The 16,736-nt window shown below is 41.4% G+C and overlaps 1 protein-coding gene across 1 annotated transcript in view; it reads right to left on the bottom strand.

Annotated features, from left to right (window-relative positions):
- fam171a1 (family with sequence similarity 171 member A1) overlaps positions 1-16,580 on the bottom strand; it is a 34,101-nt gene extending 17,521 nt beyond the window's left edge. Inside the window, exons 1-3 of the mRNA XM_015950491.3 lie at positions 16,168-16,580; positions 2,418-2,645; positions 1,718-1,810 (exon numbers count right to left, since the gene is read on the bottom strand). Coding sequence (XP_015805977.3) covers positions 1,718-1,810; positions 2,418-2,645; positions 16,168-16,279 — 433 coding nt within the window. The 5' untranslated portion in view covers positions 16,280-16,580. The remainder of the gene's footprint in view (positions 1-1,717; positions 1,811-2,417; positions 2,646-16,167) is intronic.
- Between the last annotated feature and the right edge of the window lie 156 nt (positions 16,581-16,736).

The raw sequence follows: 16,736 nt of genomic DNA, 5'->3' as shown, positions 1-16,736 counted from the left end.
CACATAAAAGGCACAACGGTTTCACTAACTACAGGCTGTCAAAGTCAGATTTGCATGCATGTTTCATAAAACTGTCATCTGGAGAGTCTGGGTGTAAATCAAGTGCATCAACATTTGAAAAATGTTTAATTTGCATTTCAGAAAAAAATAATAATAACACATTCACCAGTTTTGTGCTAAAATTTTAGTTGTTTTTGATGAAATTTGCATTATTAAGTGCAAACTTTTCACCCAGACCTGCAAAGAAATACAGCTTAAACATGCTTTGTAGAGTAAAACACTAAATAGGAAAAAGATTCAAACAGGCAGCTGTAACATCGTCCAAATTAACAACGGATGTTGGCCGTGTGTCTTTATGCACAAATAAAATCTTTAGGGGGGGTTCAGGACTCATTTTACTGATGCTGACATGTAAAAAAACAAAAACACGACTGTTGAACGCCTACAGCTCAAGACTCAAAAACACCTAAACTACCTTTACACCAGCGATACGTCAAAAATGGAGTCATTACAATGTCAGCGTGCGCGATCGGCCTATTGCAAAAGCAGCGATAAGTGGAAGAACTTGTGGTTAAAAACAGGGCATCACTAATTTTGGAGATGTTTAGGCTACAAAGGAGACAATGTTCAACAAGCATAGGTACCAAGGGCGCCCCAAGGGGTGGCCATGACCACCCCTAGAAAATTGCTAGCCCCCCCCAGGAAAAGCCTGTGTTAATAAATCATATTAATGTTCGGTCAAACCATAAATTGATCTTATTTATTCAAGACGTAGTTGTAAAAAAAAAGAAAAATAATATAATTAATGAGTAAAGAAATAATCAGAATAAAAAATGCATGTTTCTGCTGCTCACCATTTAAAAAAAGTTTTTAATCTCCATAATTTTTTGTGAACACAGAAACGGGTGAATTAACCTACAAAACGAAATTTTTAAATTAAACTTGGAATAATATTTTAAATAACTGAAATGTTTGTGTTCATAAAATATACGTTAAATGTTTTTGATACAACCTGTTTTTTTTTTATAAAAACTAATAAAGGAGCAATGCAATACATCGTCACAGACTAAACTCTCCCAGAGTTACCACAAGGACCAATTTGGTGTACAACCCCAAAAATTTCTTTGGCCCCCATCTGGCCCCCCATCAAAATTTTCTGGAGGCGCCCCTGATAGGTATGCTGTAAGACATGCAGAACACTTGTGGCATTCATGATGGGAAACAGGAAAAATCTCAGCTGTCACCTCCAACGCAACCATAAAGATCTATACGAAGAGCTCCAGAAAGCTAGCTCTAGCAAACCATACTTTACACCCATTTGTCGTGAAAGTAAAACTTTCAGGAATGGACGGATTAAATGTTTGGGATGGCCAAAGAACAAGGACATTCTGTGCTACATACATTGCATTTTATGCCTTGACAGAAGAATGCAAACTCAACAGGATGTTTTGGGATTTTGGGGAAAAAATGTGATGGATAGTTGAGTCCTGAGGTTTTGCTAGGTGCAAAAATGGCTAGCTACCACTGAAGAGGGTCAAAATTAGCATATTTGCTAAACGTTTAAGGATATTTCAAGAACAATACTAAGCTTTCTTACAGCAGACAAGGATGGTGTTGCAATCAAAAACTCCAAAACAGATAATAATGGACACTGGCTGCAGATTCTTCTTTTATTAAGAAAAGCAGTAAGCCCAGCTGAAGACACACCAAGGCTTACCTTGTAGACCGGACACAATCTCAACAGTATCTTCATACACCATCAGGGTGGCCGCTCTCTCTGGAAGCAGATCCAGGCTGATGGAGGAAAACACTACAAGGGAAACAAAACAATGTCAACACTCTAACTGAAACAATAGTCAGTATCGGGATAGGAAAACTCAGCCAACAAACCAAATGATTTACTGATCACCGTCAGAGATAAAAGTCACACAAGAATCTTTCTACGTTTTCAGGTCTGCTTTCATTCTTTCTGCTACGCAGGACAAAGTCTGACCCAGCAAACCGTACTTCTTCCTTCCTTCCTTTCACTCCTCTATTGTTCAGACCCGGTAAGCGTGATAATCCAATTGGCTGCCGTTCCGTTGGCACATAAAAACCTCCTAAATAAACCCCTCACTGCAACACACTCACACACACACTTAAAGAGGCTCTTGGGAGGCATTTTGTGTATGATTGTGTGTGTTCTTGAGAGAAAGGGAAGCTTAAGAAGCCCCCATGCTGGGTTTTGGCATCTAGTGTAATAAATTAGTGATGGAGCACTCCACTCATTAGCTCACACACCTGGCCCAAACTTGCACGGCTCTTATCAGCACACATAATCAAGCAGGGAGGAAATCTATAACCTGCACTTCAGGAACGCCACTGTTCCTCTATTTTTATTTCTTTTATCTCAAGCGGTCATGGATAAATACACCTACCAGGTAATCTGGAGGGAGTCCAGGGAACAGAGTTTGGCACATATCCCTGTCTGGTTGCAGTGACAACCAGCGGTGTCCCGAGGCGGTAGAGGAAGCGCAGGTAGGCGTTGCCATCAGCTGATGAGGTTTCCGTGGATACGGATGTGTGGTTGGCAAAGAGCTGTACGGTAACTCCAAACAGGGGCTGATGAGTGCTGGCATCGCTTAGATGAACCTTCAGAGCCACCTCTGTGTATGGACACACACACACACACACACACACACACACACACACACAACCAGAGTTCAGGAAGTGTGCAGCTTTGGTTACGCTTGGTGTGATAACAAAAACATTGTGAATAAAGTTGAAACCACAATGAAAAGGAGGCATATGGAGGTGTTATAATCACAGCAATCTAAAACACAGTCATCACATTCACTGGGTTTAGTTTCAGTGCCAGACGCTTGGTCTCTAATCCACATCCCAGCAAATGAAACGTCCGTCTGACCATTTCCTGGACATCCGCCAATGACACTTCCATTCCAACACAATGGACCATTTCCTTCTGTCAAAGAGGCTGGTGGAAAAACATCTGAACATAAAAACACCTCATCCAGATGGAGATATGGGATGAAACGTTTAGACTGTTTAAATTTACCAATATTATTTGTACACCTATAATAAATCTTGTATTTTATGTAGTGTTAGGTAGACAAACACCTGGTAACTCACACTGCTGTAGTCAGTGTGTTAAAATATTCACACCACTTTATTTGATTAAAGGTTAGACAATGCTCCACAACGACTTCTGATCGTTTTCCTTTAATATAAACAAACAGGGCACACTCAAATTTCTTCCGTACAGAAAATAAGGCTAATATCTGCATAGTCAAGCCAATTAAATCACTGCTTTTGAATAACAACGATGGTCATCGGTAAGTCTTACTGCTGAGGGCTTGTTAAGGCATCTGACAACCTTCAAAGCATCTAAACTACAAAAAACTGTTGATGATGATTTAATTCAACGTAAATGGCTTGTAAGCAGGGGTTATCTTTTATAATGGCCTAAAATGATTTTGAAATGAAAAACAGAGAATAACTGCTGCACCAGAAATTAAGTATATTCTGAATAGATGCAAACTTTCCATTTTACGCTAAGATCTGCAACCTTTGCATCAGGGTATCTGCAGGTTTAAGGGAGCCAAATTTAAGACTTTTTAAGACCTTTTTTAAGGCCACTTTGACCAAATTTAAGCTATTTTTTAAAATTAAATTTAAGCTAAAACTTCCAGCTATTGCCTGGAACCGGTGCTAACCACGTCGCGAACATGGGATTAGTAAGTAAGTAAGTATGTAAGTAAAAGTTTATTTATATAGCGCCTTTCACAGATATAAATGACATGACTCCTGGTCGGGTCAGACCAAAGACTTTGAAAAAATGGGACCCAATGCCTCCCTGCTTGACACTCAGCATTAAGGGGTTGGATTGGGGGGTTAAACCACCAAATAGTTCCCGAGCGCGGCTTGTCTGCAGCTCACCGCTCCCCCAGGGGATGGGTCAAATGCGGAGAATCCGGTAGCCATCCGGTTACCATTAAACTTGCACTTCCCCATGGCGAAAGCTCCCGCTAGCTTAACCAGCTAATGTGCTCATCTAAAAATAGCCCCCTTTCACAACCAACTGAATGTGTACGGTTCCGCTTACGCCAACATCGTACACGAAAAATGCTGAACACCAACTAGAAATTCACGAAAATTTTATAGAAATAAAAGAATCTTGTTCATTGGATCTTTGGTAATTTAAGACCTTTGGAAACTGTATTTAAGGATTATTTGTCATTTTTAAGGATTTTTAAGGCCTTAAATTTGTAAAAGCAAATTTAAGACTTTTTAAGTCACATAAATAATAATTTTGTGATAATAGAACAAAGTTCTCATTTACGAAAAGCAGGTTTAACCTCTCAAAATGCTTTTATTTGATATTATCAAGAGTAGACCGAGATAAAAGGTTTTTTTTGGTTGGTATTTGACTATTCTTTAATGTGGTGAAGTTTACCTAATGCTTCCAGTGAAGGTTGTTATTGTCTGAGTTAATCGATAACCATTTAAAATGCAACAGGGCCATGTTTTAGTGGAAAAATATGCAATAAAATCCCAGAAACCTGATCGTGCACAGTTTAAACTGCATATCCAGCTTTAAAGAGCAACATTTATTCCTCAAAGCTAAAGGTAAATATTTTATTTCTGTAAACCAGCTGCTGTAATGCAGCCAAAAGATAAGTGGGTTTAATGCTCTTATCCCAGAGACACGTTTAAAACTAAACCCTTGGGAAGAAAACACACAATGCCACCTTCTGCTGCATCACTGCAGACATCCATCCCTGTTTGACCCAAGGTGACCTTTCAATTACCTCTAAAAGTGTCTCCTACGCTTCAGCACAACATGCACCCCCCACTCAGTGGAAGTAAGATTTGTCATAACTCTTTCATGAAACCCCACCCTCTGTGACACACGTGTTAGCGCATACCTACTCCTGGCTAGACGCGTTCTCCTCCCCCCACCCTTTTGCTCAACCAGAAACTACTCTGGAGAAGAAAAGTTCAGCCACAGTGCACACCCCACCTTAAAACTGTGCACTGTGCAGAGCAGAGAGAGAGGTTTGGCTGAACCAAACAGGATTATCCTCTGGTGAGAAGATGTGGTTTGAACCTTCACTTCATTCTTCTCATGTGTTGTGTCACTGCTGAGGACTGGATTTCTCCACGGCAGAAACCGCTTTTAGATGTTTTTGTGTTTGCAGGACTATGACCTCACATCCTCTCCCACTGATATGCAGCTAGGGGTACCAGCTGTGTTCACTTAAGAAAGAAAGAAAAAGAGGACTCCCATGGGGGAGTGGAGCCTAAATCACACATTCAAATCCAACAGTCTCCACCCAGTCCAATAAATCAGCGTGGAGCTGACATCGTTGTTACACCAGTTCATCTCTCGACTCCAAACACGAAAAAGGAGGAGACCATGACTTCTCCATATCTGAGTCTTACTCATTAACATCATATGAATTTGGCGTGATGTGGAAAATAAAATCCAATTATCACTTGTGACAGCCATCAAAACAGCAGGGAAGTTGTGTGTGTTAGGATCAGGGGAGTTTTTCCTGACGAATGAATTTTTGTGGATGAAAACAAAACGAAAACTAAAAAAGATCATTTCTATAAAAACTGAGTTATGACGAATTTTGATCTACATCATGTTACAAAAAAAGAACAGCAAATAATGACAGAAGCAACAAAAGCCAATTAAAAAACAGAAAAGATCTGAGGAACGGACAAAAGAACCAATCAACACATGGAAGAGGCGGGCCTAGACGAGAAAAGAACCAATCAGGGTCAGGAGATCAAGCCACCGGTAAGAGTCGAACGCTTTATGACTTAAAGGAGAAAAAGTCCACAGCTGGGATGTCATCTAAAAAGATTTAGCTTCCAGCTTTCTGCCCACATGAAAAACTTTCTATAAAAAATATTTGCATGAATATACATAAAAAACATCATGCCATTAAAACATGTTTTTATTATTTAGACTTTCATATTTTATTATCCAACATGTTAAATCTGTAAAATCAAAAAAGTGAAGAAAAACCAAATTGAGTTTTTAATGGATTTCATGGAACTCTGAGTTATTAATTAATCTTTTTGAAAAACTGTTTACCAATTCTACCATGATCATGTGACACCCAAACATCACGTGAGAGGCATTTTTCTGGGGCATTATGAATACTGTTACCACATATTGCCATTATGGTGACAATCAGAGTAAGGCTGCAACTAACGACTATTTTAATAGTGGACTAGTTACAGACTATTGAAACGATTCGACTAATCGATAATTATTACATTTTTCTTAAATTTAGCATGAGATTACTTTAACTGTGTGAAAAATGATAATAAACACAAGAAAGATGGGTACTTCAATGGAAAATGCATATTTTGTTGAACTTTGCTGCTGATAGGCCAGTTCATACTAAAAGTAAATAAAATGCCCTGTCTAACACCAGTTAGGCACAGTGCTCAGTCAGTACAGACATAAGGTATTAAGGTAGCACGACTCGGGTTGCGGATGAGCACAGTCACCAATTCTTGTCATGTGTCTTTGCCCATGTATGTCTGATCTCTGAATTGTCTGTACTAGAACTCTAATTTCCCTCAGGGATTAATAAAGTATCTTTGAATTGAATTGAATTGAAATGCTTAAATAAAATTAAAATACTTTTGCCAGGCGCAGTTGGGCATAACATTAAATCTCTTTTTTTTAACAGCAAAAAAACGTACATCCAAAACAAAACGGCTTTCATGTTATTTAAATCTTACCGAGGTGAGTCAGACTCTGTTTCATTCAACTGTCTGACATGCTTTCTCTTCAAGTGCTCGTGCATCACCGACGTGCTGCCGTGATACGCGAGGACTGCTTTGCAAATAACGCAGGTCATCTTTTTATTCACCGAATCCCGGCTAGAATGCTTCAAAACTTTAGATGTTTTGGTACGCGTAGCTGCTGTGTCGGACGCCGCCATTTATGTTGATTGAAGCCATCGACATATACATATATGGACAATGGGTTTCCATAGGCTCCAATAACACGTTTTTGAGGAGAAATGGGAGGTGGCCACCACCGCCATTTTGACCGTGTCACAGGTTCCGTCAAGCCCAGACAATACCATAAAAGGGAAAAGAGGAGGAGCTGAGGGTGGGGCTGTAAGGCTGGGATCAACTGATGACACCCGGTCGAACTAGCTACAAGCTAACCTGAAGCTAACCCAAAGCTAATGCGGAGGTGGGAGCTAAGCTAACGGAGGTAGCAACCTAGCTACAACCGGAGTTACCTGTGCACAACACCAGAGCTTCTGAGTCAGAGATACGCCGGGCTGACCGCTGGGTAAAACCGGGTCTCAGAGAGCTCCACAAGCCGGCAGCCGCGAAGCAGACAAGCACTGCTGCGATCTGAGATGCGCCGAGCTGTCGCTGGGGAGAACCGGGTGGAAAGGTTTCCATCCCAGAGCTCCACAAGCCGGCAGCCGGCGCAGCAGACAGGAGCCGCGGCGATCAGAGATGCGCCGAGCTGCGGGGAGGGGAGAACCGGGTGGAAAACATTGGTTTCCATCCAAAGCTCCACAAGCCGGCAGCCCGCGCAGCAGACAGAAGCCGCAATCAGACAAGAGATGCGCCGAGCTGCGGGGAGGGGAGAACCGGGTGGAAAATGGAGGTCTCCCAGGAGCTCCACAAGCCGATAGTCAGAACCAACATGTTATATTTCAACCCATTTTCTAAAGTGCAGCATTATGTTAAATGCACTGGGTTTTACCCTATTACATTTACATTTCATGGTTAAACAGTACATGTTAAAATCTAAGCTCAGCTCGGCAGTGACCTAAAATACATAAATATAATTTTACTTAATGAAAAAAAGGAAGTGGAGACTCCTTGGACGCTCTATTAGTGCAATTAATGCCACAGCAAGTCATTTTGTCCAACAATTGCACAAAAAATATCCAAACAAGAATACACAAACACAGAGACTCAAAATCCCGGAACAGTTTCCAGGCCAGACCGAGGCTCTACTGAGGCCTTTCCACGGAGCTAGCTCTGTGGTCACGTGGGTCTGATGCTCATTAATTATACAGAATTTTAGGCTTTTAATACACTTAAACAGAAGAGTGAGAAAAACATTCACCCCCTCAGAGTTGTCATGAGTGTAAACTAGATCATTTAAACCAAAAACATGTTTTGGTACCAGGCTGTAAACATGTTTATTTCTGCTGTGAAATTGGTATTTTTAACATGGGAGTCAAGGAGGATTTGCTCCCTTCTGACACCAGCCCCTAGTGGATGAGGGTGGAACTGCAATTTATTTCACTTCCGCATTGGCCTCAATTTCTGTCCCGCATTGTGGGGGCTTGGTAGAAGCTCAGCAGAGAAGCTATTGCGCATGTGCGACTCTCGACAGAGATTGTAATGAAGTGAGATGCCTCAATCGGTCGGAAAAAAACACGTCAGGCAACAAGACTATTTCTATTGTTGCCTTTTGTCAACAACGTCGACGAATCGTTGCAGCCCTAAATCAGAGACGTAAAAAATAAACACTTTATAGACGTAAGCAGCTCAATTATCAGAAGAATGCACATCTTTTCTAGCTCATAGGAAACGTGACAAAAGAACACAAAACACATTTCTCTTTATGGCCTATATTGTTGTCATCATCAACGTTACATGATTTACAGAATACATGTGAACAACTAACATTTCATGTTCTACCACCGGATGTTTGGATCAAAATATGAACCAATCAGATCTTAGATCAGGTGAGAGCCAGGCATTTCCCGTCATCCTCTAGGTTTTGCAGCCGAGGGAGAGCAACTGCAGCGCCTTGCTCCAAAATCTCCGGCCGCCTTGATCTCACGAGGTTATCGTTGCCTACGTAGGCATGACGTCAGAGCAAGTCGGCGTCAATTCGGACAAAAATCTAACCGGCATGCACTGCTCGCCGATCACCGGTGGTCTAATCTGTGCAGAACTGGCTCATCTCGAACACAGCCAATGGCTCGAGTACAGCAAAGCGGAGTTGGTGATGTACTGCGTTGTATGCCGGAAGTATGTGACGACAAAATCGTGTTTTGTTGAGGGAACTAACAAATTCAAACTTGAATACGTTATTATGTTTGTGAATGTGTACAAAATAAAGGTTTATTACATTTAAAACGGTTCAGTTGTTATTTTGACTCGTTTTGGCAGCTGACCAGCGGGGCCGGTAGATTCTTGGCAGGGCCGGTAAATATTCAGAGTTACCGGCCCAGCTGGCCGGTTGGTTTTGAAGTTAATGTCCACCCCTGTCTCAACACAAAGAAACAAAATAAACACACTTCTGATTTATCCCCACTGGTGCTGGTAAAACAAGGAGCTATTTAAAGGTGTCGGGCTTGCTATTATTCCTCAGCTGGATTAAATGTAAGAGCAGACAGAAATGGTCAATCCCATTAACTCAGCAGGGGAGAGAGTAATTAGGTTACATCAACAGGCTGAAGTGCAAATGGACTCTCCTGAGCTCACGTATCGTTCTCGTCCAAACAGGAGGTTCTGCTCTTCGGCCAATCAGGCCACGCTTCAAATGAAGCATCGTCTTGTGACCTCGAGTCACAGGGCAGATGTTAGCCTTCACGTCAGCGTCTTGTGATTAAAATCAAGCTTGGATATCTGGTGAAAATATGACTTGATTATTCTGCTTCCTGGCTGCTTCAGTGGCTGTCTCTAAGAGCTGAAATGCCATTCCTGCTTTGGACAGCAGCAGTGTCAGAGAGATCTATATCGGGGCGGACTGTATGTCTGGCTCCACTCATCAACACCGTCCACCGTGTAGATCAGGAGAAATTCTCAGCATCGACCGGAGAGCACAACACGATGATATGACCAAAAGTCAACCTGAGGCAAATGTGGGCCGCAATCTTGGAAATTGTCCTTTTATTGAGGGTCGTTTTGAGCTATGGAGCTTCAACTTGAAGGAAAAATCAATTACAACCGTTAGATTTTCCAAATCTCTGTCTGATTTGCTGTGATTGGGGCTGTATGTTTACATCCATGCTACTGTAAGTGCTGAGACAAATGTAGCCGGCCCACAACGTAGGTGAACATAGATGACTATGTTCTTGAGATGATAAATAAGAGTGAATGGTAGAGCAGATGTGGTTCCATGTAAGTAGTAGGGCTGTAGCGAAGCCTCAATGACGTCGACGGCTCGATTCTAAAAATTTGCCGACGTCAGATCAGGAAGTCGACGCACCATATAAATAAAATTTTACTTACTTACTTACCACGCCCACTTGTTGCATCCCCAGGAGTTTGTAAATAGAGGAGGAATCTGCCTGTTTTTCCTCTAGTTCGCCCTCTTCTCCGCCTTCACTAACATCTCCGCCAAATACCGAAGACCCGGAACAAAGTCGGTCCGCTACTAGATTCCTTTCCTGTTTTGCCCGCCTTCGTCTCCCGGCAACGGACAACAACTTCCGGGGTCAGATGCGCTGCTCCGTCTCTATCGCAGATGTAGAACATCACCGGGAGCGTTTCTCCCTTCATAAAGGAGCTTCTTTCAGACATGAGGAGAGCTGTTTTGGTGGTAGCAGTCTCTCCTCCGTGCTGGTCTGTTTGCTGCTGGGTGTTTTTGGTTTATTTAAGCTTGGTAACTTGAACTTAACATTGGTAAAGCTACTGTTAGCATTTTCGCTAACAGCTTCTTGCGTTTGGATAAGCTGTTACGTTTTGGTTTAGAGTTCATCTTTTTTGTGGTGCAGATCTCTCTTTTATTACATTTAGAGTGTTGTGGGTTTTCGGTTTAGTGTAAAATATCACCTGAGTTTGGTTTAACCACCCAGTTTAGAGTTTGGACCTTTGGAGATCCTTATTTTGGTCCAGAACCCAGTAATCTTTGCCCAGTGGGACATCCCTACTTATTTGTACTTTTGTTTTAATTCCCCACAGGCAGAATTACTTTTATTATTCCCAACCTGTGGATGGAAAGATTTATGTATTTTTTTGTAAATAAACCTGATCATCATTTTAACTTTTAAATCCCGTTATTGCCCCTTCCTTTTTGCACACGAGCCAAACTCCCCAGGAAGGGTCGTAACACCACTCGCCTCACGCACATAAGTGACCAAAACAAAGCAGCATGGAGACACTCCATCTCCAACCACCTCTCAGGCAGCAGCCTGCACTCCCAAGTTCTACACGTCACCAGAACATAACCAACCGCAACACAATAAAAGCAGTGTTATACAAAATGCAAGGCCTGTAGTGTTTATTCTCTTACAGTAACAATTTGTCCATTTTTTTGAGGAATTTATAAGAGATTTTTTGGTTTTAATTAACTGTGCAATCGAAAAACAATCATTAGATTAATTTTCTAAATAGTCATTAGAATAGTCGACTATTCGATAAAATAATCGTCAGAATAATCGTTTTAAAAATAATCGTTTACGCCCGGCCCTAGTAAGTAGCTACTATGACAGGGCAGCTTTGAAGTCGGTGACTGAATGACAAGCAAACAGATTATTGTGATTCAAAGCTGCTTTCAACCTTTGCAAGGGTCGGCTTTTGTGGTGAGAGGATAACCTCACAGATCTGTTTACTGTACAAACCTGCTAGAGGGGAGAAGTATTATAAGAGCTTTGTAGCTGCTGACACTGTTATCTGCAAGTTAAAGGTGCTTCACACTTCTGTCAAATTTGGGTTTCTCACCTAAACCACCTCATCTAAAAATTAAGTTGAATCATCACATTTTACCTCCAAGATGGTACAATAAATATGACAGGATTATACAGTTTAACTATGTGGCCAAATATAGTTTACGACAAGTCAATTGGCAAATATTTTTAAAAATCACATTGCAGTTCTTAAAGTTCTATTTTGAAGGACATACAACATGACGTTTGTACAGTTTTAAATATAATTTTCAATTACACAAAACAATGAGAAGCTGCATATCTATATATATATCTATATATTTATATCTATATATAGATATAGATCTATATCTATATACAGTCAGGTCCATAAATATTGGGACATCGACACAATGCTAACATTTTTGGCTCTATACACCACAATGGATATCAAATGAAACAAACAAGATGTGCTTTAACTGCAGACTGTCAGCTTTTATTTGAGGGTATTTACATCCAAATCAGATGAGCGGTGTAGGAATTACAACAGTTTGCATATGTGCCTCCCAGTTGTTAAGGGGCCAAAAGTAATGGGACGATTGGCTTCTCGGCTGTTCCATGGCCAGGTGTGTGTTATTCCCTCTAGGGCTGAAACGATTCCTCGAGTACCTCGAATAATTCGAGTACAAAAAATCCTCGAGTCAAATTCTCTGCCTCGAGGATTCGTTTAATTCATATTTAATTAATTCATGGCTTTGCAATCGCCCGGGGTCATGTTTCACCCGGACCGAAATAAGTGACGCACATGCCCACTGGGCTGAATGCACACGCGAGTAGCGAACGTAACTTAACTTTCTCTTAAGCCATGGCGGACAATGTGGACCCCGGTGGAGTTCTAAAAAGACACAAAATGTCAAAGGTGTGGGACCATTTTTCACGTCGTAAGGCGGAAAACGTACTCCAGTGTAAATACTGTAAAATGGATTTAGCCTACCACAACACCACATCCTCCATGCTGCAGCACCTGACCAGGAAACATCCACATGTAAATGTCACTTCTGCAAGTGGACTCAGCCTCTACAAGATAATGCTTTTTAGCCTGTATTTCTATATATTCTGCAGACACTGTGCGACTTTTTCCTTTGTAGCACTGTTTTAGCTCACACCATACATCTGGTAGCAACACGTCGAACTTAAAATGTGCTAAAAAATAGCAGTTTTACACAACACGTCGGACTTTTTATTGTGTTATTGATGTCCGTTGTCCCTCGGGATCGCTGCAGGAGGACACGGGTATTTATGAGTGGCGGAGGAAAACGAAAGAAAGTAAATAAATGCTTTGTGATCAGTATAATTTGACAAAACCACGGCAAACATGCTTTCGACAATCCTTGTTATTGTGTGAGAAAAAAGTGTAGAAATTAAAACGGACGTGTGTTAATAGGGAAACAGCCGGCGAGCTGTTTGCGCATGCGCCGTGAGCGGTTCTGGTTCTGTTTGGGCCGCAGCCACTCGCAGCGCTACTTCAGCAGTTATCCTCTGGCTTGCAGGTTAGCAGATTCTCGCACGAGGGGAAAATCGGCTCAGGTTGTGTACTTATTTTTTGCACAGACGTTTGTTTACTGTGAAGTAAAGTTGAAGTGCTGAAGTTTTGAAAACTAATTTTGAATAAAACTTGAACAATAACTGGCGATTGCTTGCTCATTTTAAGAGGTCTTTCATAATTATAACATGCTATTTGATATAATGGTTTACAAACACAAAAGGGTAATTTGAGTACTCGATTAATCGAAAAAAAGATTTGATAGAGTACTCGATTACAAAAATATTCGATAGCTGCAGCCCTAATTCCCTCATTATCCCAATTACAATGAGCAGATAAAAGGTCCAGAGTTCATTTCAAGTGTGCTATTTGCATTTGGTATCTGTTGCTGTCAACTAAGATGAGATCCAAAGAGCTGTCACTATCAGTGAAGCAAGCCTAGCCTAGTGAACTAGACCAAATTCTTGCTTTGCAAAGTTTGGTCTAGGAATGCTCCACTGGAACCTCTGCAGCCCCAACAGCATTCTGGCTGGCCAATCACAGCTCTCAAGAGGGGTTTCAAACACATAAAGAGCTGTGATTGGTCCATAATGGTGGGCCAATCATAGTGCTCTATCTGCTTAGTGAACAAATCACAGAGCTTTATCCGCTTTGTGGGCCAATCAGGGCACTCTATATGCCTGGTGGGTGGGATGATGCAACAGAGTGAAACAAGAGTTTGTCACATTCATTGTCCAGTAGCATGCGCAGATGATTTGAAAAACGAAGGTAGAACCCGCCCCACAACCGAGAGCCGTCAATGGAGCGTGGCCAGATTAACTAATACATTTATTTAGTCTGGCTTGCCAGGCTAAAGCAAGCCATCATTAGGCTGAAAAAAACAAAAGAAACCTATCAGCGAGATAGCAAAAACATTAGGCGTGGCCAAAACAACAGTTTGGAACATTCTCAAAAAGAAGGAACGCACCGGTGAGCTCAGCAACACCAAAAGACCCGGAAGACCGCGGAAAACAACTGTGTTGGATGACCGAAGAATCCTTTCCCTAGTGAAGAAAACACCCTTCACAACAGTTGGCCAGATCAAGAACACTCTCCAGGAGGTAGGTGTGTCTGTGTCAAAGTCAACAATCAAGAGAAGACTCCACCAGTGTGAATACAGCGGGTTCACCACAAGATGTAAACCATTGGTGAGCCCCCAATTCAATTCAATTCAATTCAATTCAAAAATACTTTATTAATCCCAGAGGGAAATTGATTACGGGAAGGCCAGATTAGAGTTTGCCAAACAACATCTAAAAAGCCTTCACAGCTCTGGAACAACATCCTACGGACAGATGAGACCAAGACCAACTTGTACCAGAGTGATGGGAAGAGTATGGAGACGGAAAGGAACTGCTCATGATCCTAAGCATACCACCTCATCAGTGAAGCATGGTGCTGGAAGTGTCATGGTGTGGGCATGTATGGCTGCCAGTGGAACTGGTTCTCTTGTATTTATTGATGATGTGACTGCTGACAAAAGCAGCACGATGAGTTCTGAAGTGTTTCGGGCAACATTATCTGCTCATATTCAGCCAAATGCCTCAGAACTCATTGGACGACGCTTCACAGTGCAGATGGACAATGACCCAAAGCATACTGCAAAAGCAACCAAAGAGTTTTTGAAGGGAAAGAAGTGGACTGTTTCTATGGCCAAGTCAATCACCTGACCTGAATCCGATTGAGCATGCATTTCACTTGCTGAAGACAAAACTGAAGGGAAAATGCCCCAGGAACAAGCAGGAACTGAAGACTGTTGCAGCAGAGGACTGGCAGAGCATCACCAGGGATGAAACCCAACGTCTGGTGATGTCTATGTGTTCCAGACTTCAGGCTGTAATTGACTGCAAAGGATTTGCAACCAAGCATTGAAATGTATAAATTTGATTTATGGTTCTTATTCTGTCCCATTACTTTTGGTCCCTTAACAAGTGGGAGGCACATATGCAAACTGTTGTAATTCCTACACCGATCACCTGATTTGGATGTAAATACCCTCAAAAAAAGCTCACAGTCTGCAGTTAAAGCACATCTTGTTCGTTTCATTTGATATCCATTGTGGTGTATAGAGCCAAAAATGTTAGCATTGTGCCCATGTCCCAATATTTATGGACCTGACTGTATATGGATATAGATCTATATCTATATATGGAAACTGTTGTTTTGACCACGCCTAATGTTTTTGCAATCTCTCTGATATCTATCTATCTATCTATCTATCTATCTATCTATCTAATTTTAGCCTGTAAAGCTGTTTCATCTGCCCCGATAGATAGATAGATCAATAGCTAGATGAGATAGATTCTAATGGTGCATTTTTCATGATTTGACATGTTAAAGTTATTAATCAATAATTGTTTACTACATTTTTTAACTTTGCATAAAAATGACATCTTTCATTTTTTTATTGACTGCATCAATTTATTCATAAACAACGATAAGCTTGATCAATTTATTTCTTAGATGTAATTAGATCAATTGAATATTCTCAGTCTTTTAACTAAGTTTTATGTTATTCTATATGGTGACTTGGTTTTGTAAATCTGTGTTGCACAGATACAATCTATATGAATAAAAATAAACAAGTGAACACTAACATGAAACATATTTGATAATATTCCACTAAAGAGGTTCTTTAGATGAGCCCAAACTTGTTTACTAAAACAAACAACGCCACAAATGATAAATCACAGCAGACGGGTTCAATACTCCACGGAAACGTTTTCACTCGTTTAAAAACATTAACTGAATCTAAATCAATGCGAGGCGAAGCTGGCTCCGGTCTGGTTTTATTTAACCCACCCATCATTAAAGACTTTAAACTTTTTGGTTTAACGTGTCTCCAGCTAACTTGCTAACGTTAGCTAAGTTTGGGTAAGATGCTGGCTAGCTGCTCCGTTAGCCTCAAAAGAAGCAAGTCGGGCTTCTTGTTCGACCCGGTTCGACCCAAGGAGCGAATAAAAATACAACAAGCACTTTTACCTTGTGTCGCCGAGGCATCCGAAGATGTTTTGGCGGCAGCTTTAGAGACGAGGAGTCCCAAAAGGAAGAGTAGATTCGCAGCAGTCCTACTCCAGCCCGCAGCCAACATCATTGCAGATGTGTATCAAAGCAAACGGGTTTAAAACTGAATAAAAACGAATTATTTCGCGTCTAAAAACTCACTGTCGGTTCACAGCTGTGTTTATTCCGCATAGGAGGCGACACTCCATGTTGTGTAGCATCAGCAGTCCTGAATTTTAGCCTGTAAAGCTGTTTCATCTGCCCCGACGTGCATCCCCAGCCCCTTTTTTTCCATCAACGGACCAGCAGGGTCAGGGAGGAAGACGGCCCCATTCCTCCGAGCCTCAAGCCCCAGAACGGCACTTACAGGCGGACTGCTCTACGCTCAGCACCGCTACTATCTGTGGGCGTCCAGCGCCCCCTACCGACCAAACTAACGATAGATAGATAGATAGATAGATAGATAGATAGATAGATAGATAGATAGATAGATAGATAGATAGATAGATAGATAGATAGATAGATAGATAGATAGATGATAGATAGAT

The sequence above is a fragment of the Nothobranchius furzeri genome, chromosome 5 (assembly GCF_043380555.1).
Source record: "Nothobranchius furzeri strain GRZ-AD chromosome 5, NfurGRZ-RIMD1, whole genome shotgun sequence".
NCBI lineage: Eukaryota > Metazoa > Chordata > Actinopteri > Cyprinodontiformes > Nothobranchiidae > Nothobranchius > Nothobranchius furzeri.
The sequence above is the reverse complement of the archived record's forward strand: the minus strand, read 5'-3'. Positions and strand labels throughout refer to the sequence as shown.